The sequence below is a fragment of the Balaenoptera musculus genome, chromosome 4, assembly GCF_009873245.2.
Source record: "Balaenoptera musculus isolate JJ_BM4_2016_0621 chromosome 4, mBalMus1.pri.v3, whole genome shotgun sequence".
Taxonomy (NCBI): domain Eukaryota; kingdom Metazoa; phylum Chordata; class Mammalia; order Artiodactyla; family Balaenopteridae; genus Balaenoptera; species Balaenoptera musculus.
In genome coordinates, this window is record NC_045788.1 from 12122183 (window position 1) to 12150148 (window position 27966).

Sequence of the window (27966 nt, forward strand, 5' to 3'; positions counted from 1 at the left end):
CTTCGTGGAACAGGTCTAGATAGCCCATGAATTAGTTGGAGGTGTTACAAGTTAGGGAAACAGCTTATTTTAATACCTTCCTAACTTACCCACGTGGGGCTGTTGATTTAGTTTTGGGGATGACAGACTACTGCCCACAAGTTTTATTGGAACACAAGTACACACATTCACTTCCATATTGCTACCACTGCATTCACGCTGGGGTTTTACAGAAAAAAGTTGCCTATTCATAGATATTCACAAAGAGCAGAATAGGCCTATGCATTGCATTCAGTGGACCAGAAAGGAAGTGGCATCAATTTTCTCTACCGTCCAGTCTCCCAACAGGATATTCTCTCTGGGAGGGAAGCCACTGATACCAGATCAGCTGTCGGAGACTCAGTCTGTTCTCAGAACATCATCAACACGAAGGACATGCCAGCTGTTGTCTGTCCCACCTCATCACCAAGGCTCCCTCTTCTTACAGTGGGTGGGGTGTTCTGATCTGTTGTCCCATCTGAGCTGTGCTCAACACACACCACACACCACACACACAAACTCACCTAAGTTTCTACTGCAGAGTCTGCTCTTCTCTGATCCACCTGCCCCTCCCACCCCCTCGGATGGACAGGAGAAGTGGGGGCTTCCCTCTCATCAGTTGCTTTTTCCTAACACACAGAAACAGGCGTCGTCGTTTGTGCAGGCTTACTATCAGTCCAGTCTTAGGGAAGAAGAACAGAACCTTCTAAACCAGAACATATTTGCACAGTATTTATATTTCTAAGGTAAAGTTATGACAGTATTTCTTAGTGAATTCCCCTTGGCTGTCCGACGTATCAAAATAGCTTTACAGAATGAATTATGGTTATTATACATAACAGGGTCAGTTTCTTTAGTTTGTTTAAAAAAAAACAAACACAACTTGCATAAATCTGGGAGCTTGAAGGGCTACAGTGCTTTGTGATTGGGAACTTGGATTTGTGGATGTCACCATTCCCAGATTTCAATACTAAAGACCCCCTGCCCACCATTTTTACCTCGTTTTCCTTAGTTTTGGGGGGCAAGACAAGGGAACCTAAGAAGATTGCTCCCTTGATGCCGTCCTTCCTAGAGTCTTCAACTATACAAACATTTCTCTGACTATAACAGTACAATATACTCATTGGAGATATTTGTAAATAGAGGAATAGAAAAGGAAAACATTTCATCATCTCAACACCCAAAGACTAATCTAGGCTCCAGACATATATCCAGCTGCCTAGCAGCTATTTCTCCGCACTTAAGCGCCTAAAAGCTGTGTTTAACATATCCCCAACAGAACCCCCTGGTTTCCTCATTTCCCAGCTACACCCCATCCTACACAAATGAATGACAACTGAATAGGAAATCTGAAAACAGAGGGTTCTTTCCAGTCTTTTAATGAAAGCATAAAATGCTGTTGTTACAGCAATTTTAGCAATAATTTGTAGTGTTTCTCATTGGTATGTTTCTAAACCCTATTTTTTTTAGAGTAATGTTAATATGTATTTACTCAAAGGCTTCCACGTCAGAGCAAGTTCACCTTAATAGGTAGATTAATCCACATCCTCCATTATGAAATAGAGCTCATTACTGTGTATCCATGACAGCAAGCATTGAGACACTGAAGAGTAGACTTGTATTTCCTGTCAACATCCTTTGATTTAGTCCCCCGTTAAGAGGAAGACACATGAACCAGACACAGGAAGATATGGGGGGAGTGACGGCTGGATACACACATGGAAGTTTTTCAAGAAGAACCAGCACTTCAGTTAATCCAAGAAGCGCTAATTGTATGTATCAACACACCTGGAAAGTTTTCCTAATCTTGTGTGCTAGCTCATGCGATGGTATTGGGTTGGCCAGAAAGTTTGGGGCCAACCCAATATAATGTTTTCACAGAGTCAAATGATTCAGTCTCATAAAGTATCAAAAATCCAGAATTGAAATATTCTGATTGTTTTGTTTCATTTTGTTTTGTGCAAAAACATTCCTAGGTATTCCTTGATCCTGATGACAGTGGGTTACATTGTACACAGAAATCTCCAAGTATCTCCTAAAGTGGTAATGAGAAAATTTCTTAAAATATGTATGATTTAGCTGTTTTAACCAAAGATTTAGCTATATTAACCAAATACCTAAAATGTTAGCTATACTAGTTAGGAATAAAAGTGATTGCATGTGGGGGAATTCCCTGGTGACCCAGTGGTTAGGACTCAGCACTTTTACTGTTGTGACCTGGGTTCAGTCCCTGGTTGGGGAACTAAGATCCTGCAAGCTGCATAGCAAGGCCAAAAAAAAACAAAAACAAAAACAGGTGATTGCATGTGCATTGCAACATGTGACATTTCTCTCCCTGAACACTGTTCATGTGACATTTCTCTCCCTGAACACTGAATCCAGTGAAACTAGCTGGAACACTTTTCCATGTATTACCTCTTCATTTCTTTCTCGCATTATAACAGACTGGTATGCTGCCTGAGGGAAGTCCATGCCTTTGAAGTTTAAAACGTTCTTCCTCAGCATGAGGTTCTCATCTTAGAATTTTTACAGCTGGATGGGCTTGAATTTTAGCATTGTTCAGACCTGGAAAGAAATGCCAGAGCAACGTATCCTGTATGGCTCAGAAAGCTGTTGCTTCAAGTGGACAGGCATCTTTTTAATACATCTGTCCAAAAGAAATAGTATTTCATTTCAAAGTGATACAAATACAGAATCATTTCTAGCTGCCTTGACTGAAACGCACCAATGAAAGACATTATGAGATAAATACCGAGTACCCCACAAACACTGCACTAAGAATACAAGGTCACTATGTCTGGAGTCAGATACTAGTGAAAGTTTGTCCTCTTAGAGAAGTGGAATTATTTCTCCTGGTCTTGGGAGTGACTGCTTGCTGGATGCTGCTTGGGTTCATGGTGTGCCAACCAGCCAAACAGCATGTGCTAGAGAGCAAGCAGTGCCCGGTGAACTCTGGAAACCTCACTACTGGGGAGACCGTGTTTGGTTTCCTTAGGGTTATGGGGTAGGGCCAGGATATAGCCCTTGCAGCTGCAGGAAGAGGTAATACCTGCTCTTAATTTTCTCCTGTCTCTAAACATATCCCAAACTCTTTCAAACTGGGTTTAAAAACACTACAGAAAATTCCTTGATAACAAGAAAAAAGGACAAGAGGGGCAAAGTGCTCACATAGGGCTAGTTCCTTCTGGTCTTTATTTATTGTTTCCTGAGGTTGAGCTTGGCTGCCTATTCACACTCTCCTGGCACTTCTCTGCTTTTCAGTGTGGCTTCAGCCTGGCAACTCTGCTGAAGCTGCTTTAATGTTCTCACATTCTTGCCCTTCTCATCTCGGCCATATTTAATAGTGTTGACGTGCTTTGCCTCTGCAAAATTCTGCCATGAGCTCTGGCAGCCACTGGTCTCATGGTGCCTTATGTTTCTGCCCAGCACCCCCACTTCTCCCAGATCCCTTGCTTTGCTCTTGGCTTTCATGTGTGGATGTAACAACGACTGTCATCTATGGCATGTTTTTAGTGCCAACGACTGTTCTAAGTAACTTAAAATACATGTCATTTTATCCTTAGACAACAACTTGAATTATCCTGATCCCTATTTTACAGATAGATTCATTTATTTTATGCACAAAGGAAAAGATAATTGTAAGATCTTTCTAGCTATAGAGGTCTTTATCTTCTAAAACTGTAATTAATTTGAATTAGAAATCCAAATTCAAATACAGAAATTAATTTGAATTCTTTTGTGTCATAATTATTATGAAAGGCCTTTAGAATTTATATTTATAGGATATACATATTCAACTTTCCAGGTCCAGGTATCTCAAAAAGGACTTGTACAAATAAAAGTTTAATCACAGCTAAACACAGAAGATTACATTATAGTGTTCTTCTCTCTCCAACTTTATTCCTAAAATTTATTGATCTTCGGTGTCCAGAGTTCTTTTTGTTACTTAAATTGCTAATTGAAGACTTAACATCCCCAAAGACTCAGGTGAGATTTCATTAGCTAGAACTGAATCAGAAAGAACAAGGTTTAAAGACTTCATTAAAAAACGAAACAGGTTTTCCAAGTTGGGACGTTCTACACACGTGCCCCTACTGCCTCCTGTACCTCATCCGAATCACATCCCTGTCTCTTAAAGCCAAGCTCAGAAGCCATGTCTGAGAATCCTCTGATTTAGCCTCCTCGTCCTTGTGACTGCTGTCTCCTGATTGTAGCCTTCAGTCTGCAGTTTGCCATTTGCACCTGACGGATTGCATCATAAAATGTCCTCTCGTTATTTCGTTGTTTTACCTCCCCAAACAGCTTACACAAGCATGACTTTTGGGGGTTGGGTACTATGTCCTATTTCTTTGGTAAACCCCCTCAGATGTCCTGTGGAGTACTTGCAACCTCTCGCTTAATATATACAGGAGAAGATATATACCGGGGTAGGTAACTTTCCTGCATTCTCAGAGAGTAAGAGTTAATGGACATTCGATTTTAACTCCTTTACTGCAAAGCTGGGTAGTTTCAAGTGAATGGCCCTGCCTGATTCCAAGAGTTAGAGAAAGGAACCTGTTTTCTTATGTCTACTGAAGGAAGGCCCCTTGGCTTGAAATATTTCCTGTTAATGAAAGAAAAAGGTGAATGATATAATTCAATTGACTTTAAATTCTATAGCCCTACACTCTTCAGTCTGGTGCCTATCAAACCAGTCACTTGGCAAAGTGGAACTGGGAAGGAATAGTTTTTCATGCAAGGTTGGTGATTTTAAAAAGCAGTGTGGATGAGCCAGGAAATGGGCCACTCATACTGGTATAACTTCCAGATTGGCCCCCAGCTCCAGGAATCAAGGAAGACAATTTTGATATTACAAAGATCTTACATGCTTATAGTTCCCATTAGATCCATTATTTGCTGGAAAAATACATGTCTTCTTAAAAATCGATGCATATGACTGCTCTTTTCTTGATTCTTCTGGGAATAACCATCTCTTCAGAGACGAAAACAACCTTACTCTGGAGCCCCATGCACTCTTAAACAAAAATTTCCTTATTTCAAATACTCTTATTTGAAACAGAAGCCAGTTTTAGGGTTGAAAACTTTAGGAGCCTGTGAGATTTTGTTTTTGCCTTTTGTAAATGGCTAAACCCAGTTAGCCCTTGGGAGGGGTGGGCTTAGGTGTGGCTGATGCTGGGCTTACTTCCTCTGAGAGTGTGGTACCTCTAGGGAAGTGCAGAGAACTGCTTACCAGACGTTAATAACTGAACACAGGCCTGCTCAAAAAGCAGCTGAAAACCACATTTAGCTGATGATGGAATATATCAGTGAGAGTAAAGAAAGGAACACAATTTGTATGAATACATAAAAAAATGAAGGTTGGAGTGTACTTTCAGATCTTCAGATCTTGCCCAAATATATTCATTCCACTTGCTTTTCAAGTTCTTTATTTGGAACTGGCCGTGCCTTCACAGTTCTGTAACAGGTGTTTGTAATGTTAGTAGCCTCCAGTGTGTTCCAGAGCAGTGCCATTTCAAAGTCTTGACTGCAGTCCACAGTAAGAAATAACACTTTGCACAACCATCTAATCTATGAAATGCATATCTGATATATTCCATTTAAAAATGCTGGTTATGCCATTAATTGCACATCCCATTAATGGGATGCTGTTTCTTCTTTTGTTGGGACCATTACAGTTTCAATTCCTGTTCTAAAAACTGGAGCACATAGGGCTTCCCTTGTGGCGCAGTGGTTAAGAATCCGCCTGCCAATGCAGGGGACACGGGTTCGAGCCCTGGTCCGGGAAGATCCCACATGCCATGGAGCAACTAAGCCTGTGCGTCACAACTACTGAGCCTGCGCTCTGGAGCCTGCATGCCACAACTACTGAGCCCGTGTGCCACAACTACTGAAGCCCATGCACCTAGAGCCCGTGCTCCACAACAAGAGGAGTCACCGCGATAAGAAGCCCACGTACCACAACGAAGAGTAGCCCCTGCTCACCGCAACTAGAGAAAGGCCGCGCGCAGCAATGAAGACCCAACGAAGCCCAAAATGAATAAACTAAAAAAAAAAAAAAAAAAATTAAAAAAAATAAGTAGAATAAAAATTGGAGCACATCTAAAATGCTCATCAGCCCTGCCATGGGCTCCTTGACAAAGTACTTAAAGGTCTCCTTTTCTGTCTGGCTTCCTCACGTCTATCTTCTGGGGCCCAGACCTTTCATAATAAAGGATGAAGAGGAGACAGTTGTAAAAAAGTTGTGTTAAATGATGATAACCCAGCTTCAGCTTATAGGAAGTAACTGACGTAGGACTTCTGTTCTTTTTGAAAAGAGCTTGGCTGAGTTGCCACAATTTGAAGGTTATAGACTATTATTAACTTACTAAAGTGGAACATGGCAAGTGCAAACATGTTTTCACGTATTGAAAAAGTACAAAAGTTTACTTAAACCACGTATTTATTAAAAGCAGAATACAAAGTACTTTGGAATTCAAAATACTGCAATGTTTATCCTTTAACAGATTTAATTCTAAAAAAAAAGTCAGTCATTTCAAGGGAGGTAATACATATTTTCGGTAAGAATCCTAACCTGGTTGCAACTGAGTTTATTCGAGCTCTGGGGCCTCCATGTGCTCCTCCAAGGTCCCCACCATCAACAGCTCAAACCGATTGCCTCCCTCATGCCAACTCCTAGCGTTCAAGGTGGTCCCCACTCTGTTCTCTGACCGGGGGGTACCTCGTTTCTTTTGCCTTCTTTTTTTTGATTTACCCTTTGGTAGGCCTAGTTCAGCAGGGGCACACGACCTAGTGGCATTGAACATATGCTCATAGAGTTGCTGGGCCTCAGGACACACGTGCAGGAGGCTCTCCACCGAGGCCGACGTCAGCAGCTGTCGGCACAGCCCGTGCACCAGGCTCCCGCTGTACAGTCTGCTCAGGGGAGAGAGGAGGGCGTCGTTACAGCAGAGGTTCCTGCACTGGGACAACTCACTAACGTGGCTTCAACAGACGCATCAAACACTGAGAGCGCTGCTTCTATAAAATCATTATTAAGGTTACTCAAGAATAATCTGTTTCTTGAAAGAAGGAACTGAATTGTTACAGAGATTACTTCTTGGCTAATGATACTTAGAACTTTTTATCAACAAATTAAATGATGCATGCTTGCTGGTTCTCCAACTAGCCCAAAGTTGAGCAGGCCTCTTAACACTTCAAAGACAAGGAGTTAAAAATGCCTCTGATAGGACAAACAGGCAGTTTGTTGAAATATGAGAAAATTTAATCTTATCATTTGCGAGGTCATTCATTCACTTGGATTAAAAACCAACTCCACAAATATAAGCTGGGATGAACTGGAAGCCTCAGATTTAACATATTAACTTACTGCCAGGGTTGACTGACTGGTACCTTAGCAACTGATGGAGAACCATCATTTACTCAGTGTGAAATCATCATTTAAAGAGCCTTGGTGATGCTGAGATGCAGGAACAACTCTCCTGCTGAAATCACTATTGAGGGAACTGTTTCCGCTGTCTTGTTTTATAGGGATCCGTGGTCACTAGAGAGGATCCAGTCAAGGATGACCAAAATTAGTAAAGGAAAGGAATAAAGAATCCATAGGTCAGACGCCAATCAATCTTATTTGGTAGAGAGGTCTAGGGTGTAGGAATGTAATATGGGCCGGGCATGCTCAGGGGGCCGGGCCGGCAGGTTTGCGTGGCCGCCCGAGGTTGCAGCACCGGTTCAGCTCGCGACGCCACGCCGCCCTGTGGCTGCGGCTCGTTCCTGGGAACTTGCGTGCGGAGGCGTCTCCCAAGGAGCCGGCGGGGGGCCTCGGGGCAGCTGAGGCCCTACTGCTGCCGAGTGTCCAGCTGGCAGGCCCGGCGGGCCGACGTGCGGGTGGCGAGGGCCGCGGGGGGGCGCCGCGCTCAGTACAGGGGGCGGGGTGGGCACGCAGCCCTTAGCCAGGACCGGCAGCCAGGAGAGCGGTCCCCCTCCAGCAGCAGTCAGCTCGCAGCCGTGCTGGGACAGCGAGTGCAGTGAGAGGCAGATCACAGCCTTCTCCCTGGGTCCTAGGCCCACTGGCCTTGGGGCCAGCGGGTGAGCTGGGGGAACTGGGAGCCAGTTTGAGGGCCGGCGGGGTCCTGGGCGCCTGGCTCCCTCAGTGATGCCGGCTGGGCAGGGTCTGGGGCCAGGCCCTGAGGGCGCCGCCAGCTGAGATCTGCCTCTCCTGTCGGGCCTGGGCACTGGCAGGAGGACCCAGACTGGGTGCCGGACCAACGAACGCTCCGGGGCAGGGTAACCAGCCCCCGCAGGGACCCCCTCCTCTTAGCCAGGGCCTGGACCTAGGAGGGCGAAAGTCGATCCTTGGGACTTTGAACAGGTAAAATGAAGCATAATGATGTCACTTCGCTTCTGGGATTTGTTAAGTGTTAAAAGCCACAAGGAGGCATGGAGACAGAATTAAATGCCTCCCTTTCCCTTTCTCTTTAGAAGGGAGGATAACGTTTGTTTTGTTAGAGGTTTATAGGAACATGGTGACCTGACCTCAAGAACAAAGGATCTGACACCAGGAAGTCTGCAACAACTAACCATGTGCCTCCCTCACCTTTCCTATAAAAGGGCTTTGCTGAAAGCTCTCGGGGAGTTGGGGTTTTTAAGGCATGAGCCACCCATCTCCTTGCAGGGCCCTGCAATAAACCTTTCTCTGCTCCAAACTCCAATGTTTTGGTACTGTTTGGCCCCACTGTGCGTCAGACACACAGACTTGCGTTCAGTAACATTAACAACACTATGTTCTGCTAGGAAGCTTTCAACTTGAAACATTTCAAGTCACACCAGCATATATGATAGGCCTCCGTATAGCACTCATTAATTCAACAAGTATTTGAGTACTTAATGCTAGGCACTGGGGCTACAACAGTAAACAAAACAGGCAAGTCCCAGCACACACCCAGAGCTTATCTTCAAGTGGAGAGACAAAGCACATAAGTAATCTCAACTCCATTTTCTAACCATCTCCCTTTTATCTTCCTCACTCACTCCCTTGAACGGATAATCACCATGATGTCCAATCCATTGATCCTACCACCCTTTTTACTGGCTCACACCCTACTGCTATCCTTTCCTTCTTACTGCAGCTTACACTCCATAGTCAAACGTTAAACCACTCTGGCATACAGGCTGTCTCTCCCTTCTTCACACTTGCTTGGCAAAACAAAAGCCCCAAATAAAAAAAATCCACATAAGCATCTAATAGTCACCTCACTAAAATAAAAGCTCTGTGACAGCGCAGACTTTTTAAATGTTTTGCTCACTACACCCTAGCACAGAGTAAGCATTTAATATCTGAATGAATGAGTAAACAATACGCTGAGTGGTAAGAAATGCAATTATCAATACAAAAATACAGAAGAGTAATAGGACTAGAGAAATTGGAAGCAGAGAATAATATTTCAGTAGGATGATCAGAAAAAGCCTTTATAACGTGATATTTGAATAAAGACCTGAAAGAAATGAGGGAAAGAGCTATATTCTACCAACAACTGCCTCTTATTTTTATTTTAAGGAACCGATTTTTTTAAATTTGGAAAACTTTAAAAAATCATGGAAACTTTCTTTGGAAATATGGAAGTAATTTAATATTTTAAAAATTTAATATTACAGCTCTTCAGCTTACAACAGTGATCCAAGACCAGTTATATATACTAAGTTTGATTCTTTTTAAAAATTCTTTGCGTTAAATGTAAACTGAAGTATTTACTTCTACATGCAGCCACCTGCACTAGTTTCCCGGGGTGCTTACCGAGTTAGGTCTGGCTCTGGGAGAGGCGCGGACAGCAGTTGGTTGAGATACAGCCCCATCTGCAGGCAGCACTGCCACTGACAGAAGACGTGAGCTGTGTCTAAGTCCAGCCTCAGGCCCGGCTGTGCCTTCACTCTCTGCAGCTCTTCATACAGCGTCTCAGCACCACGGCCCTGCAGAGCTTCCTCATCTAGATAAAGACACAACCCAAGGGCAGTATTTCCAAAAACACAGTATCATCTTGTAATTTTCTCCATATATAAAACTTCAAATTCCATAAAGAAGAAAACTGAATAACCAAAATGCTTTTCTTTTTTGGCTCTTTTCTATTTTCATGTCAATGTAAAAGCCTTTCAATGTATAAACTGAAATATTTATACTGAGATGCCCTTTTAGTGACAACCTAACTTTATTCAACCCCAAATTCTTTATCTTTTTCCTTACAATAGTATCTCTTCCTTTAATCTACTACCTGACTTTAAACACATCTGCATCTGAACTCTCCAAACCCTAAATCTGTCTCTATGAAAAATCCCCTTCTCTTTACTGTTCTATTTCCTTAAAGAAACAGCCGTGTGTTCAAAACACGCTTTACCTTCTGTTGTATGGGAAGAGAATAAGAGTATGACTCATAGAGAATGGGGCAAATCGGCCACCTCCTCAGTGGTGGAGGACATGCGGCAACCACCCCGGGAAACCTGCCTGGTCCCGGCTCCACGTGCAGCCTGCCTTCCGGACCAACCTGGAAGGAAGGAAAAGGAGGCCCACCTTTTACCAATGAGCGAGCAGCAAGGCACTGAGCCTGCCTGGGTGTGGGGTCCACATTCCTAAAAGAAAAGAAACAGACCCTTGACATGCCCCTTCTGTTGGACTCAGGTAAAGACTTAATAGACTGGTGCTCTGAGAATTTTCTTAAACTATATTTATGTTCAATGAGAGGAAACACCCTAAACTTGTGTCCTAACCAGCAGTGGGCCGGAACTTAACTTGCTGTGCAACAGTCCCTTCTGACAGCTGCTCTCCCACTTTGGGGTGTCCTGGAGTCTATGCTGGCTCACCCTTTCATGAACTTATTTTAAACAGTAAATGCCAGAGCAGTGCTGTCCAGAACTTTCTGCAGTGATGGGAACGTTCTACATCTGTGCTGTCCAGTCCAGCAGCCTCTAGCCACCTGTGGCTACTGGGCACTTGCAATGTGGCAAGTGCATTGAGAAGCTGAAGTTTTAATTTTAAATAGCCACCTGTGGCTAGTAGCCATCACGTTAGTACTGTTCTAGAGTGTGACAACTATTATACATGTTTGGATAAAGCATTCATAATTTTGTAAAGAGAATAATCCCATTAGAGGATTGAAGTGCTCCAATGCACCAACATTTATTTCACCTGATGTTTAAATAAAGATGAAACTGCCTCAAAGTGTATTTCTCTAATAGAAAGAGAAGTTACCATTTCGACCATCACAACTCATATACTAATTGAAACTTACAGTGGAGAGAAAAGAAAGTAAAAAAAAAACACAAAACAGCACAAGCATGAATGTTTACAGTAATTTTAGGTATTCTTAAGTTTCACCAATGGGCAAGTTTACTTAAGTCTCCAGGGGAGATGCTGCTGCTGCACTGAAGAGAAGGACGGGGAACACGGAGCACAAAATGTACATCATGGTCACGCTTTACAGACTGAGCGTCAGGTGCCACAGGACAGGGGGCTGAGGCAGCATCGGCGCATCTTCACTGCTGTGCCCTTGAGGTCAAGCCCTCCAGCACTGACCTGGTACACGGAGCACTCAGAAAGATCGACAAGGAATGAGTGACATTTTGGTGCCCCACTTCGAAGTTCTGATACAACTGATGAAAGTAAATAATCCGAGAATTTTTGTTTGTTTGTTTAAATGTTTGATTACATGCAAGTAACATACTCCTGGGACTTCCAGATACCTACCAGGGCTGTTGATCATGGCATGCAAGGGTCCCATCAGCATCCCCAGCAGTAAGGCCTGCAGATGATGCAGCTTGGCCTTGGCCTCCGTGTGCTGCACCCAGTAGCAGCTGACGGCGATGGGCAACTTCAACGCAGCAGGGATTGGGTCCAGGATGCTCTGTTTCACTTTCAGCGTTTCTAACAGAAGTATCTGCCGTCTAGCCAAGGAGAGCTGAAAATATACACCAAACATTCTGTAAGTTACTTTGGAGAATGTCTTTTTTTTTCATTCTCTAGGTCAGTTTCTTATCTTCCTGTGGAAAAAAATCAGCCACACTCAAAATTAGAAGCTTCATAAGGGGCGTAATAAATACCGTGACTGGCTGGACGTGCTGTCTCTTCCCGCTGCACAGCCCTTGCTCGCGTCAGTCCATCCCCCATGCAGGCTGTTGGGCATCTGCAGTGTGCCTGTCACCTGGGAAGCTTGTTAAAACAATCCTCAGGCCCCACCCCTTACTGATTCAGTAAATGAGGGGAGCCCAGGAATCTGCATTTTAACTCTTCTGCTTTAAGAAACAAAGATCTATACTCAACCCTAGCCTTACCTGCCAGTGACTGTTCAGGCCCCCCTCCTCTGTGATGCCATCACCAATCACCTCCGGAAGGCAGACTTCGACCACGTGCACCCTCTGCAGCATCCCACGCAGCCTTCTGCTTGTCTGGGTCCTGCCTCATGTCCCAACCCAGCTGAATGTCTTATTGTCTGTTTTCTCCCACACGGGGATTGTCCCAGGGTGGCCGCTTCTAGTGGCAGGTATATTCCAGCAAATAGGAATATTTAAGGGCTGCCCGCATTGTCCTTGTACTAACATACCACACCAACTTTCACTCCAGGCTTCAAACAAAAGGAAGTAAACAGCTATGAGGGCTTCGGGCTTCTGGTTGACATAATTTTGCCTTAATGAATCTTTTTTTCTTCTTCTTTTTTTTTGTTGATTTTTATTCCATTTTTTAAAAAATTGAAGTATAGTTGATTTACTGTGAATCTTAAGATTTAAGAACCATAAGGGACCTTGCAGGTCACACACTTTTACAGATAAGGAAATTAGGACTATTAAAAGAGCATCTCTGGGCGACTTCACAATCAAACTCTAAAAGGAAAAAAAATAGTCTGTATTACTGGTGTCTGCACACACCCAGAAAAGATTTCCTTCTTAATTTTCTGGAAGGATGAGACAGTCTGGCACATTTCTTGGCACCTAACACCTAGTCAGTAAGTAAGTGTGTTGACAGCTGAAAACAGAGATGTTAACTTGAAGTAAAACACGTTGTAACTGACAAAATAGGTTCATCATCAATGTATGACAACTTTAATACAATGATTTATAGGTACTGGTTTTAATAATTTGATACTGTGATAAAAATTTAAAAATTAGAAATACGCAAAGTGGTTTATAGTACAGTACAATCACCCCTATGGGAAGTAGCATTAACTACTTAAACTTAAATATATTCCTCATAATCTAAACTGATAGAAAGACCTACCATGCAAAGCTAAGAAAATACATGAATTCTTTTCTGACATATAATGCTTAAATTATTGAAATCTCTAGCCAAGTTACAACTTCTACGAACCAAGCAGAGTCTGGGCTTTGACTTCAGAGAGGTTCTGCCCTCACTAACTCTGCAGCCTTGAGCGAGTTTCTGAGCTTTTCTACAGTCAGGTCTGATCATCTGTAAAATGGGCACTAGAATGAGTCACACAGATGTTTCATGGAACCCACTAGTCCTTGTTCCCTTCCCCAAGGGGGACTACTCTGCTCACAGCCCTTAAATCTAGTCAGGGTTCATCCCGTGTGACAAGTCTGCAGAAGAAGCTGCCTCAGAGGCAGAGGCACCCGGAGAGAGGCTGGGCTTGGCACTGACTTACTCCCCAAGAATGATCCCTTCCATCTCTCCTTACGGTTAGCCTCTCGGGGGTTAACCTGAATGGTGCTCTGTCCACTGCAAGTGACACAGCCAAAATGGAAACTCTACCCTACGTGGTTACTGTGGGAAATAAATGAGAGGTTGTATAAAGTTTCTATTACAAGAGATGGCACAGAGCAGATGAAGTATTACTGTCACATCATGTTAAGCATACAAAATGAAGATATTATCACAAAGTCTCCAACCTTGTACCTGCACACCTTTGGAATCATATTTGCACCTGATTCCCTTTAGAATTATCACGGGCTAATTAGAGCTAACAACATTGAGCTAAAATGTAGAATTGATGGTGCCAAGGGAAAGCCAAATGATGTCACTGCACAGACACTGAACTAAAATCTCACCCCACTTTGAATACAAGTATGTGATGAGAACACTTGTCACCTCCACTGAGCCCGGAGTATAATCCACCTGCTGTACTCATTGACTCAATTGGATTTTCATGTGGGGGAAAAGTGTCCTGACCCCTATGTCACACCACACACACAAACAAATCAATTCTAGATAGATTTCAGATCTAAGTGTAAAAGGCAAAAATATTTTTCATGACCTTGGAGCAGGCAATAATTTCTTAAGTAGGTCACCAAAGTGACAGGCATAAATAATAAAATTTTAGATTAGAGTGTATTAAGAACTTTTGTTCAGCAAAACATACTTGAGTGAAAAGACAACCCACAGCATGCTCCCACAATGTTATTTGACAAAGGACCTGTATATAGAAATAAACCAAAAAACAGGAAAATGGGCAAAAGACTTTGAATAGAAACTTAACAGAATATGCAAATGGCCAGTGAACACATTAAAAGGTGTTCAAATAAGTCATCAGAGAAATGCAAACTAACACCCACCAAATTGGCTAAAATGATGGCAACCATAAGAACAGCTAAAATTGGGTGGAGTAGAAGGACGTGTTCTCACTCCCTCTTGCGAGAGCACCGGATTCACAACTAACTGCTGAACAATCATCGATAGGAAGACACTGGAACTCACCAAAAAAGATACCCCACATCCAAAGACAAAGGAGAAGCCACAATGAGATGGTAGGAGGGGCGAAATCGAAATAAAATCAAATCCCATAACTGCTGGGTGGGTGACTCACAGACTGGCAAACACTTATACCACAGAAGTCCACCCACTGGAGTGAAGGTTCTGAGCCCCACATCAGGCTTCCCAACCTGGGGGTCTGGCAACGGGAGGAGGAATTCCTAGAGAATCAAGACTTTGAAGGCTAGCGGGATTTGATTGCAGGACTTCGACAGGACTGGGGGAAACAGAGATTCCACTCTTGGAGTGCACACACGAAGTAGTGTGCGCATCGGGACCCAGGGGAAGGAGCAGTGATCCCGGGGGAGACTGAACCAGACCTACCTGCTAGTGTTGGAGGGTCTCCTGCAGAGGCGAGGGGTGGCTCTGTTTCACTGTGGGGACAAGGACACTGGCGGCAGAAGTTCTGGGAAGTGCTCTTTGGCGTGAGCCCTCCCAGAGTCTGTCATTAGCCCCACAGAAGAGCCCAGGTAGGCTCCAGTGTTGGGTTGCCTCAGGCAAAACAACCAACAGGGAGGGAACCCAGCCCCACCCATCAACAGTCAAGTGGATTAAAGTTTTACTGAGCTCTGACCACCACAGCAACAGCCAGCTCTACCCACCACCAGAGCCTCCCATCAAGCCTCTCAGATAGCCTCAACCACCAGAGGGCAGACAGCAGAAGCAAGAAAAACTATAATCTTGCAGCCTGTGGAACAAAAACCACATTCACAGAAAGATAGACAAGATGAAAAGGCAGAGGGCTATATACCAGATGAAGGAACAAAATAAAATCCCAGAAAAACAACTAAATGAAGTGGAGATAGGCAACCTTCCAGAAAAAGAATTCAGAATAATGATAGTGAAGATGATCCAGGACCTTGGAAAAAGAATGGAGGCAAAGATCGAGAAGATGCAAGAAATGTTTAACAAAGACCTAGAAGAATTAAAGAATAAACAAACAGAGATGAAGAATACAATAACTGAAATGAAAAATACCCTAGAAGGAATCAATAGCAGAATAACTGAGGCAGAAGAATGGATAAGTGACCTGGAAGACAGAATGGTGGAATTCACTGCTGCAGAACAGAATAAAGGAAGAAGAATGAAAAGAAATGAAGACAGCCTAAGAGACCTCTGGGACAACACTGAACGCAAAAACATTCGTATTATAGGGGTCCCAGAAGGAGAAGAGAGAGAGAAAGGACCCGAGAAAATATTTGAAGAGATTATAGTCGAAAACTTCTCTAACATGGGAAAGGAAATAGCCACCCAAGTCCAGGAAGTGCAGAGAGTCCCATACAGGATAAACCCAAGGAGAAACACACCAAGACACATAGTAATCAAATAGGCAAAAATTAAAGACAAAGAAAAATTATTGAAAGCAGCAAGGGAAAAACAACAAATAACATACAAGGGAACTCCCATAAGGTTAACAGCTGATTTCTCAGCAGAAACTCTACAAGCCAGAAGGGAGTGGCATGATACACTTAAAGTGATGAAAGGGAAGAACCTACAACCAAGATTACTCTACCCAGCAAGGATCTCATTCAGATTCGATGGAGAAATCAAAAGCTTTACAAACAAGCAAAAGCTAAGAGAATTCAGCACCACCAAACCAGCTCTACAACAAATGCTAAAGGAACTTCTCTAAGTGGGAAACACAAGAGAAGTAAAGGACCTACAAAAACAAACCCAAAACAATAAAGAAAATGGTAATAGGAACATACATATTGATAATTACCTTCAACGTGAATGGATTAAATGCTCCAACCAAAAGACACAGGCTCATTGAATGGATACAAAAGCAAGACCCATATATATGCTGTCTACAAGAGACCCACTTCAGACTTAGGGACACATATAGACTGAAAGTGAGGGGATGGAAAAAGATATTCCATGCAAATGGAAATCAAAAGAAAGCTGGAGCAGCAATACTCATATCAGATAAAATAGACTTTAAAATAAAGAATATTACAAGAGACAAGGAAGGACACTACATAATGATCAAGGGATCAATCCAAGAAGAAAATACAACAATTATAAATATATATGCACCCAACACAGGAGCACCTCAATACATAAGGCAACTGCTAACAGCTATAATACAGGAAATAGTAACACAATAATAGTGGGGGACTTTAACACCTCACTTACACCAATGGACAGATCATCCAAACAGAAAATTAACAAGGAAACAGAAGCTTTAAATGACACAACAGACCAGATAGATTTAATTGATATTTATAGGACATTCCATCCAAAAACAGCAGATTACACTTTCTTCTCAAGTGCACACGGAACATTCTCCAGGATAGATCACATCTTGGGTCACAAATCAAGCCTCAGTAAATTTAAGAAAATTGAAATCATATCAAGCATCTTTTCTGACCACAATGCTATGAGATTAGAAATCAATTACTGGAAAAAAAATGTTAAAAACACAAACACATGGAGGCTAAACATACGTTACTATATAACTAAGAGATCACTGACAAAAATCAAAGAGGAAATCAAAAAATACCTAGAGACAAATGACAATGAAAACACGACGACCCAAAACCATTTATCCCAGGGATACAAGGATTCTTCAATATACGTAAATCAATCAATGTGATACACCATATTAACAAATTGAAGAATAAAAACCATATGATCATCTCAATAGATGCAGAAAAAGCTTTTGACAAAATTCAACACCAATTTATGATAAAAACTCACCAGAAAGTGGGCATAGAGGGAACCTACCTCAACATAATAAAGGCCATATACAACAAACCCACAGCAAACATCATTCTCAGTGGTGGAAAACTGAAAGCATTTCCTCTAAGATCAGGAACAAGACAAGGATGTCCACTCTCACCACTATTATTCAACATAGTTTTGGAAGTCCTAGCCACGGCAATCAGAGAAGAAAAAGAAATAAAAGGAATACAAATTGGAAAAGAAGAAGTAAAACTGTCACTGTTTGCAGATGACATGATACAATACATAGAGAATCCTAAAGATACCACCAGAAAACTACTAGAGCTAATCAAGGAATTTGATAAAGTTGCAGGATACAAAATTAATGCACAGAAATCTCTTGCATTCCTATATACTAATGATCAAATATCTGAAAGAGAAATTATGGGAACACTCCCATTTCCCATTGCAACAAAAAGAATCAAATACCTAAGAATAAATCTACCTAGGGAGACAAAAGACCTGTATGCAGAAAACTATAAGACACTGATGAAAGAAATTAAAGATGATACCAACAGACGGAGAGATATACCATGTTCTTGGATTGGAAGAATCAATATTGTGAAAACGACTCTACTACCCAAAGCAATCTACAGATTCAATGCAATCCTTATCAAATTACCAATGGCATTTTTTACAGAACTAGAACAAAAAATCTTAAAAGTTGTATGGAGACATAAAAGACCCCGAATAGTCAAAGCAGTCTTGAGGGAAAAAAACAGAGCTGGAGGAATCAGACTCCCTGACTTCAGACTATACTACAAAGCTACAGTTATCAAGACAATATGGTACTGACACAAAAACAGAAATACAGATCAATGGAACAGGATAGAAAGCCCAGAGATAAACCCATGCACCTATGGTCAACTAATCAATGACAAAGGAGGCAAGGATATACAATGGAGAGAAGACAGTCTCTTCAATAAGTGGTGCTGGGAAAACTGGACAGCTACATGTAAAAGAATGAAATTAGAACACTCCCTAACACCGTACACAAAAATAAACTCAAAATGGATGAGAGACCTAAATGTAACACCAAACACTATAAAACTCTTAGAGGAAAACATAGGAAGAACACTCTTTGATATAAATCACAGCAAGATCTTTTTTGATCCATCTCCTAGAGTAATGGAAATAAAACCAAAAATAAACAAATGGGACCTAATGAAACTTAAAAAGTTTTTGCACAGCAAAGGAAACCATAAACAAGATGAAAAGACAACCCTCAGAATGGGAGAAAATATTTGCAAACGAATCAACGGACAAAGGGTTAATCTCCAAAATGTATAAACAGCTCATGCAGCTCAATATTAAAAAAACAAACAACCCAATCCAAAAATGGGCAGAAGACCTAAATAGACATTTCTCCAAAGAAGACATACAGATGTCCAAGAAGCACATGAAAAGCTACTCAACATCACTAACTATTAGAGAAATGCAAATCAAAACTACAATGAGGCATCACCTCACACCAGTTAGAATGGGCATCATCAGAAAATCTACAAACAACAAATGCTGAGGGTGTGGAGAAAAGGGAACTCTGTTGCACTGTTGGTGGGATGTAAATTGATACAGCCACTATGGAGAACAGTATGGAGGTTCCTTAAAAAACTAAAAATAGAATTACCATATGACCCCGGAATCCCACTACTGGGCATATACCCAGAGAAAACCATAATTCAAAAAGACACTTGCACCCCGATGTTCACTTTAGCACTATTTACAATAGCCAGGTCATGGAAGCAACCTAAATGCCCATCGACAGATGAATGGATAAAGAAGATGTTGTACATATATACTATGGAATATTACTCAGCCATAAAAAGGAACGAAATTGGGTCATCTGTAGAGATGTGGATGAATCTGGAGACTGTCATACAGAGTGAAGTAAGTCAGAAAGAGAAAAACAAATATCGTATATTAACGCATATATGTGGAACCTAGAAAAATGGTACAGATGAACTGGTTTGCAAGGCAGAAATTGAGACACAGATGTAGAGAACGTATGGACACCAAGGGGGGAAAGCGGTGAGGGGGTGGTGGTGGTGGTGTGATGTATTGGGCAATTGGGATTGACATATATATACTAATATGTATAAAATGGATAACTAATAAGAAACTGCCATATAAAAAAATAAATAAAATGAAATTCAAAAAAAAGAATAAAGCCAATAAAAATCTGTTTAAATAAAAAAAAAGGGAACAGCTAAAATTTTTTAAAAGGATAGAAGATACCAAGTAAGGGCAAGGGTATAAAGTAAGAGGAACTCTCATAAACTGCTGGTCAGAATATTTATTGGTAAAACCACTGTGCAAGAGCACTTGGCAATGTGTCTCCTAAGCTGAACATACGTGTGTCTTATGTCCCAGCAACTCCACTCCTAGTTATATGTGCAACAGAAATGTGACCGTATTTTTACTAAATGCTGTGCACTCGGATGTTCATAGCAGTATTCATCATAACCCAAACTGCAAACTGCACAAATGCCCATCAGCTATAAAATGGAACAATCAATTGTGGTACATTCCCACAAAGTAAAAATACACAACAATGAGAAATGAACGATCTACAACTATGCACAGTGATATGAATGAATCTCATGAACACCATGTTGAATAAAAGAAGCCAGACGATTTATAAAGTGTAAAAACAAAGTACTCAAGGTTGTTAGAGATCAGAACAGTGAGTACAAGAGGTAAGGGAGGGAGGGACTGGAACCACACTGGGGAAGGCGGGGGTGCTGATAATGCGTCTTCATCTGGGTGCCCTTTACATGGAACTGCTGAGCCGGTAAGAACTCAACAAGGTGTAAATTATCTGTGCACTTTGCTATGTGTACACACTGAGGGAAGGATGAAGGGCAGAGAGGCAAAGGAAATGTTTAGGGCTGATGGATACATTCATTATCTTAATTGTAGGATGGATTCATGGATGTAAATGTACGTCAAAACTCATCAGAGTATGCACACTTAAAGACACTTCTCAATAAAGCCATAAAAAAAGTAAAAAAAAAAAAAACCCTCCAACATAGCACCATTTATGTTGTGAGGAGAAATGTAATTTCAGCAAAACATCCTTCAGAATGTTGCTGTTGGAGGGTGGAGGGAATGAGAAGTACCCACCAAACTGAGAAGGCATCCTGAGACTGGAAAACGAGGCAGGCGGCTCCATGCAGTCATTGGATCAGTTTATCGGCGGGTAACGTACTCAGGGTGGGATCGGGATCTGGTGGACAACGATTAATCGGAAGCATGCGCAACTGCGCTGCGCACGGCTGCGGGGCCACTGGGACAATTTATAGTTAACCTTGTGGCAGGGGGTGCTTGGAAACAGGGCGTGCATTCCTAAGTCAAGATTCATGAATGGGTAGCTAGCCAGTCTCATGGGCGCCGTGAGTACGTCAGAAAAGGTTTTCATTGTTTGGGGACTAACAGAGCATAGAGGCCACCTGGTTGTAATGATTATTAAACAGTCTCTATTAACCACAAAGCCCTTGATGCAGAGGAGTGACTGACGGCACAGTACAGTCCTGGGTAGGGTCAGTGAAAGGATAGGAAGAGCTGTAAGGGCTCGGGACAGCGTCAGCTATGCTAACAGCCACACCATTGCTAATTTCAATTTTTCTGGTGTGGGTAAAGTTTTAATAAATTCCTGTTTGGAATTTGACCTATGCTCAACTCTCCAGTTCTTTAAACCTGGAAATGTGATGAAGTTAGTCAGCTGTGCTACTTAGCATGATAAGAATGACTCTTGTAAAATTGTATCTAGACTTACACAATAAATGAACTGTACAAACCAGATGGGGACGCCCTATCTTGGGGATTCTCTGAGTGCAGTGACTTGTAATCAGGCATGTCCCTTGCAGGGACCTCAGAAGCTATGTCTATGGAATTGTTACAAGAAAGAGTAGATCCCGTGGGGAAGGAGGCCAGTGGGACTTTTTCCTTCTTTAATTGAGATATAATTCCCATGTCATAAAATTCACCCTTTTAAAGTAGTTTTATTTATAAGCCTGTGCAACCATCTCTAATTCCAGAACATTTCATCACCCCAGAAAGAAACCCTGTTCCTAACAGCAGTCATTCCCCATTGCCAAGGAGGCTCCTGGACCCACCGATGTGAATCTTGTTCCTCCTGCCTGAGCTGTCACCAATGGGGAGGCTAAAAGGGCTAGTTCCTGGTCACCTGTGTGGGCATTCTGGGCTGGATAACTCTTGGCTGGGGGTGCTGTCCTGTCAACTGTAAGATATTTAGCAACATACTTGGCTTCTCCCGACTATATGCCAGTAGCAACAGCCACCCCTCCCCAAGCACTGCCAATCAAAAGTGTCTCCAGACACTACCAAGTGTCTCCTGGGGGGCAAAATCACCCCCAGGAGAATCAATGGTGTAGACCGTTGGGAGGACTCCCGCTCTTGATTCAAACCTTCGTGGACGCTGTTACGCGGCCCTATATCCCGGAGCAGACTTGCACCCTGAGTGGCCTGAGAGAGACTCCTGAGTCTGAATATTGAGTTGGATGCAAAACCCCACCGGGACTTCCCTAGTGGCGCAGTGGTTAAGAATCCGCCTGCCAATGCAGGGGACACGGGTTCAATCCCTGGTCCGGGAAGATCCCACATGCCACAGAGCAACTAAGCCCGTGCACCGCAACTACTGAGCCTGCGCTCTAGAACCCATGAGCCACAACTACTGAGCCTGCGTGCCACAAGTACTGAAGCCCACGTGCCTAAAGCCCGTGCTGCGCAACAAGAGAAGCCACCACAATGAGAAGCCCATGCACTGCAGTGGAGTAGCCCCCGCTCGCTGCAACTAGAGAAAGACTGCGTGCAGCAACAAAGATGCAATGTAGCCAAAAATAAATAAATAAATTTAAAAACAAAAATTTAAAAAAACCCAATAACCAATGCAATTGGAATTGTGAGTTTATCTGCATTTAATTTGTAAATTTAATTGTGTTCGCATAAGCAGCTTCACATCTATTTTGTAATTTTTAATATATTTATGTAACATTATAAAAAAAACTAAGTAAACACTGGGATCCATGAGAATTTCTTTTACCTTGAAAAGGGGGTTGGTCTGTTACTCAGGTTTAATCAACACTGAGTTAGGCTAAGAGTCATGTTTTCAGTATCAAACTAAGCAAATCACCATGATGCCATAAATCTCAAGTCTAAAAAAAAAGTCCTCATCAATAAAAATGAAAAATTAGGCCTAAGCATCAGTATTAATCCTGTTAATTGCAATCCAATGCAGTCTGAGATGTTAGTTGTGCCTTTGATCAAGGCCTAAAGGCAAGCTTTCTTTTTTCTGCAGCTCAGAATTTTTTTCCCTTTCCTTTTTTTTTAGTCACTAACCCCATTCTACTGATAGCTAGTTAACAACAGAGTAGTAGTAATAACCGCAAAGATAACACATGCTACTGAAGTACAGTGGAAATGGCAGATTCGGAGCTAAAAGATCTAGGTTTGAGTCCTAGCACGGATAATTCCCTGGCTAAGGATTTAGCTAAGTCTTAGTTTTATCAGCTATGAAATGGGGGCAATATAGCAACCAACCTCAGTTTGTTATGTTAAGAGAGATAATACACATGAAAGCACTTTGTAACCTGTAAAATGCTTTACAGAAATTGCAGTGGTATTACAAACACTTACCTCAGTCAATTTGCTTAAGTCAGAATGATCCTTGGGCAGTTCTACTGCATCAACAATTGATGTTTTGATATTTTTATTAATCCTTTCCACTTCGCTGAAAGTTGGAGGCTGAGGAGGCAGTGCATCCCAGGTCACATTTCCCGGATGTGGAGGAGTATTCACAAGGAGCCCATAGATGACTTGCCGGATGGGCAGAGAGATTCTGTGGGCGTTTGGTCGCTGCATGTTTTCTACCTGTGTGTGGAGAATGGTCCGTCTCAGCACCAGAGCATCGCTGATGAAAGGGGACAGCTGGCCTCTGGCCAAGGCCGCGAGCACCCATGGCGGTAAACCCGGATTCCAGGTGTCTGGGCAGGCGTAAGCACCATGCTGGAAGAAGTCCTGCAGCCTCCCCTGGGACTGCAGGTACTCCCCCATGGAGCCACAGAGAAGCTTCTTCACGGTTCCTCGACTCTTTCCGGGGAGATGTTTCAGAACGTTGTCTAAGGCTTCGGTAGGGTCAGCAAAACGAGACAACCAATTCAGAAGTCCCAGCACCCGGTGGTGTCTCCTCCCCTTAGAACTGGGAGCCCCAAGAGGAAGACATACTTTACTTAAGAACGTCTCCACGACGGGCAGATTAACGTGGTCATTTCCACACAGCACCGCGAAGAGAGGCAGCAGAACTTTGTTCATATTGCCGAAGTGACAGCAGAGTGCATCAAGGGAAAAGCACTTGGCAGGGATATAGCAGTCTCGTGTACCCTTGATAGTGTTCACGTTTCTCCACTGAAAGCTATTCAATGGGCAAAACCCACTTTTCAGGTCAAAAATGCAAAAGTCACTATCAGACGATAACACGGGGCAATTCCAGTGATTAGCAAGGGTCATGATGTCCCGATCTGCTTCCGAAAAGCACTGGACAAAACGTACCCGCAGCTTGATCAGAACCTGTATGAATACTTCCCGGATGAGTAAGGGGCACACATACCCACCCCCGCCAACAGAAAGGGAATGGGCCATCTGGATCTTCTCCCTAGCTCGATCCTTTAAAGTGTTAAGCTTTTTATCTGAAATGTCACATCCTCCATCTAAAACAACATATGGGCAGATTTTACAAGCAGAAAGTGATTCAAAGAATTTTTCTACAACATCTGTAAAAGAATCATAGTCCCCTCCATACCGGAGCTCTAAGTTTGAACTGAAGCAAAGCCGGTGGAAGAGGGCATAGCCGTCAATGATAATTTTTGTGTCTCGCAACTTCAAATCTGTGAAGAACTCATTACTATGATCTTCCACAAAACTCATTAGTCCTCGGATACCCATGACTGTCTGAAGAATTGCCTGTTTAAAACAAGAGAACACACTTTTAATTGATGTTGCTTATGGGGGACCAAGCTACTGTTTCTAGCACCATCAAATCAACAGCAAATGTTATGAAGAGCTCTTTAAATAGAACACATTAGGTGTCAGCATCTTAGTCCTTACCTAGATTCTCAGGCAATACCACCTAGCTGAGTGCTTTTTCATTCTCTCTCGCTTTCCCCATATGTTACAAGGCACAAACTCAATGGCTTCATGGAGTCTGCTCTTTGGACAGGGACGGAGGCTGCTGACGTACAGAACTTCTGTGGACTTTGATACTGAGACAGTCACCATCCTACAACACAGAATATTTGTTTTGTGGGGTCAGCGTAAAAGATCCTAAGCTATAAAAATGATAACCTCAATAACATAATTAATAAATTAGAAAGCATTAGGCTTCAGTTAACTAAAGTGTGTAGGGTCAACGATATGGATCCAGTTTTTCTATTTTCATTATCAGAGTCTGGGAGTTTCTTTGAGGCCTTGGCTTATGGGCCCGTCTTAATTAGCATAGTTCCGAGTTTCAAGCCTGGAGGAACTGAACTCTCCAGTTTCACGCTAACCAGAGGCTCTTCTCATCTGTCTTGGCATATACGTCCCAGTAACTGAAGATATCCTTCCCCAACTGGCTAAGTCACAGGATAAGTATTACTGGTTTCTCCTTTGGCCTCAGGGTCCAATATGGCTCAGCATGGCACGGTTACTGATACTGTCTTTATTTAAAATCGTGAGGTTTTGTCAAGCATGTATTTTTTTTTCATTAGTTTTGATTTTATAAGATACTGTGTTAAAATTTATTTATCTTGATCACAGAGTTTTGGGGCTTCCCCTTGCATTTAGTGCCCAACTCACTTCACCCTAGGCTTGGCCCTGTCTCAGTACCTTACCCTGTAGGGTACCTACTTCTCTCAAGTCTGTCTTGTACAGCAAATGCGAGCAGAGACCGCGTCTACTCAGCCGAAGCTAGTTACAGAAGATGTTCAACAAATGCGCGCTGGACTGGAGGAGGGCGCGCAAAAGGTTTGTTCCAAGTCCTCAAATACAGGCTTTCAAACCACGACCCCCGGGCCCGCAGCGGCAGCGCCCACCTGCTCCGTCCTCCCAGAAGACCAGCCACTCCACCACAAGCCCACAGGAGCCGGGGGAGACCAGAGATCCCGGCACGTGAGCCCAACCTCCTGAGCAGAACCGGAAGTCTCCGAGTATGACGTCACGGGGAGCCCGATTCCAGGAAGCTAGCAGCGCCGACTGCGCGGAGGGGTGAGGTGCCCCCGGGCCTGGCGCGAGGTCGCCCAGGAAGGCTGGAAAGCACGCTCCGAACGGCTGCTGTTAGGTTAGGGCAGCGAGGCCCGCTGGGCCGGCCTCCTTATCCCCGCCCACCTTGGTCAGCGCACACTTCCGCCTCGGTGACCCGCTAGGGGCCACCTCCCCGACTTCCCGGAGTGCCCCGCGCCGTCTCCCTGGCAACGGCGCCCAGCGGCCGCACTCGACTTCCCGGCACTCCCCGCGCTGTCTCCCTGGCAACGGCCCCCGCAACCTAGGTCCGGAGTTTCGCTGGCGCCGCTGCAAGAATGTGAGGCGGTTCTTCCGGCGTCCCGGTTACTGGCTGGCCCTTGGGTGCGCGCGGCGCCGCCGCCCCTCGCCCTTCACCCGGAAAGGTACGCGGAGGCTCCTCGGGGCTCGCGGGCTCCCGGCGCCGGGAAGGTGATGATTTCAGGGCTGCCTCTCCGGGCCTCCAAGCCCGCGCCTCCTCACTTCCCTCGGCTCTTACCTCCCGGACCTGCTCCCGTCCCGGGAGGATGTGTGGCTTGTGCCTCCTCCGTTTGTGTTAGCCCGCTTTGCGAAAATGTAAATTTAAAATACTTGAGACAAGGAATTATTCTTTTAACCTTAGGGTTAAGGTTTACCTTTAAGGTAAACCTACTTTAGCAGAATCCGGTGTCAGATCTGCTTCCTCTTGTTTGTTGTTACCTAGGAGGAGACTGGTAAACACTGCCCTTCCCTGTCTGTGCCCCCAGCCACACAGTTCCACCCCTAAGGGTCAACGTGCAGCTTTGTGAACCGTCTCTCCCTTTCCCACCACACACCCTCCTCCCCCCCGCCCCGCTTGGGCAGCAAGCTTGTCTGCTGGACGCTTATCTGCTCTAACAGAGTTTACTGAAAACCTACTGTGTGCCAGGCACTGAGGACACAGAGATAAGGCTTGTTCCTTGCGCTCAGGTTCCTTCACAACCTCTGTGAGGTGGGGGCGAGTGGACGCTTACCAGTTCTCGGGTGGCTCTGTGGTCGCACAGAGGAGACTGAGTGGTCTGGGGAGGGGGCGGCCGGGCTGCGACTGGGAGGCTGGGCCAGAGGGAGCCTAGTCCCGAGGTACTCTGTAGCCTGGCCACATTGTTTAGACACTGCTGGGCTTAAACACTCATTTACAAATGAGAGCCCCTGGGAAATTGGACTTCTCAGAACTATTCTGACCTTCCCTAGACAGGGACCTTTATCTCCAGTAAGGAGGATTACTGAAAGGGTCCTTTACAGTTGAAAAGGCTATGAGTCCATATTTTTTTCTTAACAGCTTAATTTGGCCAGAAAGCATCACTTTTATGTGATCAGAGGAAGCACACAAAGACACATTGAGAGCCCTGCTCTCCAGTTGTTTTTTCAGCAGTAGATTTCACTAATATTTTCTGTAATCTTGATAATCCCACATAATTCAGGCATTTTGAGGTATGGGCCCCAGCTCTGAAGTTCCAACCCAATGCTGATGTTTTAGTATTGTCGTGATCACATAGCCACTTAGGTGATTTGGTTTCTCCCTCCCTCCCTTCCTTCCTTCCTTCTCTGATTACTAGTTTTCCTTCTCACTGGCATTAGGTGAAACTTAACTGATTAATACATTATTTCAAGAAGGGAAATGCTGTAAATAGACATTTCCTTGTTTATGTTCTGTTCCAAGGATATTTGTAATTGGCCACCACCATGATGAAGCCCGCTGGCCATGTACCCCAAAGTACACAGATAGCATCTTGTTTTGTCATTATGCACAATAGGTTTTTGTCTTATAGCTTTGGAATTGTTGAATATGGACTGACCTGACTCCAGAGCACAGTCTTCAATTTAAAATCATATTTTCTTTCCTTTTTTTTTTTTTTGTTGGAGTATAGTTGCTTTACAATGTTGTGTTACTTTCTGCTGTACAGCAAAGTGAATCAGCCACACGTGTACATATATCCCCTCTTCCTTCCCATTTAGGCCACCACAGAGCATTGAATAGAGTTCCCTGTACTACACAGTCTGTTCTCATTAGTTATTAAAATCATGTTTTTCTTATAGATTTAAAATAAAACCCACTTTTCATAATTACTAACAAAACATTTTACATTTTGATGAAATAAAAGTGATTTTACCATGCACATACTCATATGAAACAGTCCTGCCTTTCATAATTCCGCTGTACATTTATAGTTTTTTGAGAAATTACAGATTTACCT

General features: G+C 43.3%; 2 protein-coding genes across 10 annotated transcripts in view; one reads left to right on the top strand and one right to left on the bottom strand.

Moving 5' to 3' along the window:
- Positions 1-6455: 6455 nt before the first annotated feature.
- ASTE1 (asteroid homolog 1) lies at positions 6456-26196 on the bottom strand. Of its 9 annotated transcripts, XM_036851708.1 has the most exons (7): positions 25570-25850; positions 24605-24776; positions 23726-24460; positions 23138-23371; positions 11747-11957; positions 9806-9995; positions 6456-6930 (listed from the first exon to the last, which is right to left on the bottom strand). In XM_036851708.1, the coding sequence occupies exons 3-7, from the start codon at positions 24440-24442 to the stop codon at positions 6606-6608; spliced, it is 1677 nt and encodes a 558-aa protein (XP_036707603.1). In that variant the 5' UTR covers positions 24443-24460; positions 24605-24776; positions 25570-25850; the 3' UTR covers positions 6456-6605. The 9 variants fall into 9 exon arrangements, with proteins under 9 accessions (XP_036707603.1, XP_036707599.1, XP_036707598.1 ...); XM_036851704.1 differs by lacking the exon at positions 25570-25850 and adding an exon at positions 26132-26196 and having other exon boundaries at positions 23138-24460; XM_036851703.1 differs by having other exon boundaries at positions 23138-24460; positions 25657-25850.
- Positions 26010-27966, top strand: part of NEK11 (NIMA related kinase 11) — a 276492-nt gene continuing 274535 nt past the window's right edge. The window contains 1 exon segment of the mRNA XM_036851711.1: positions 26010-26139. The gene's annotated coding sequence lies outside the window, so the exon portion shown is untranslated.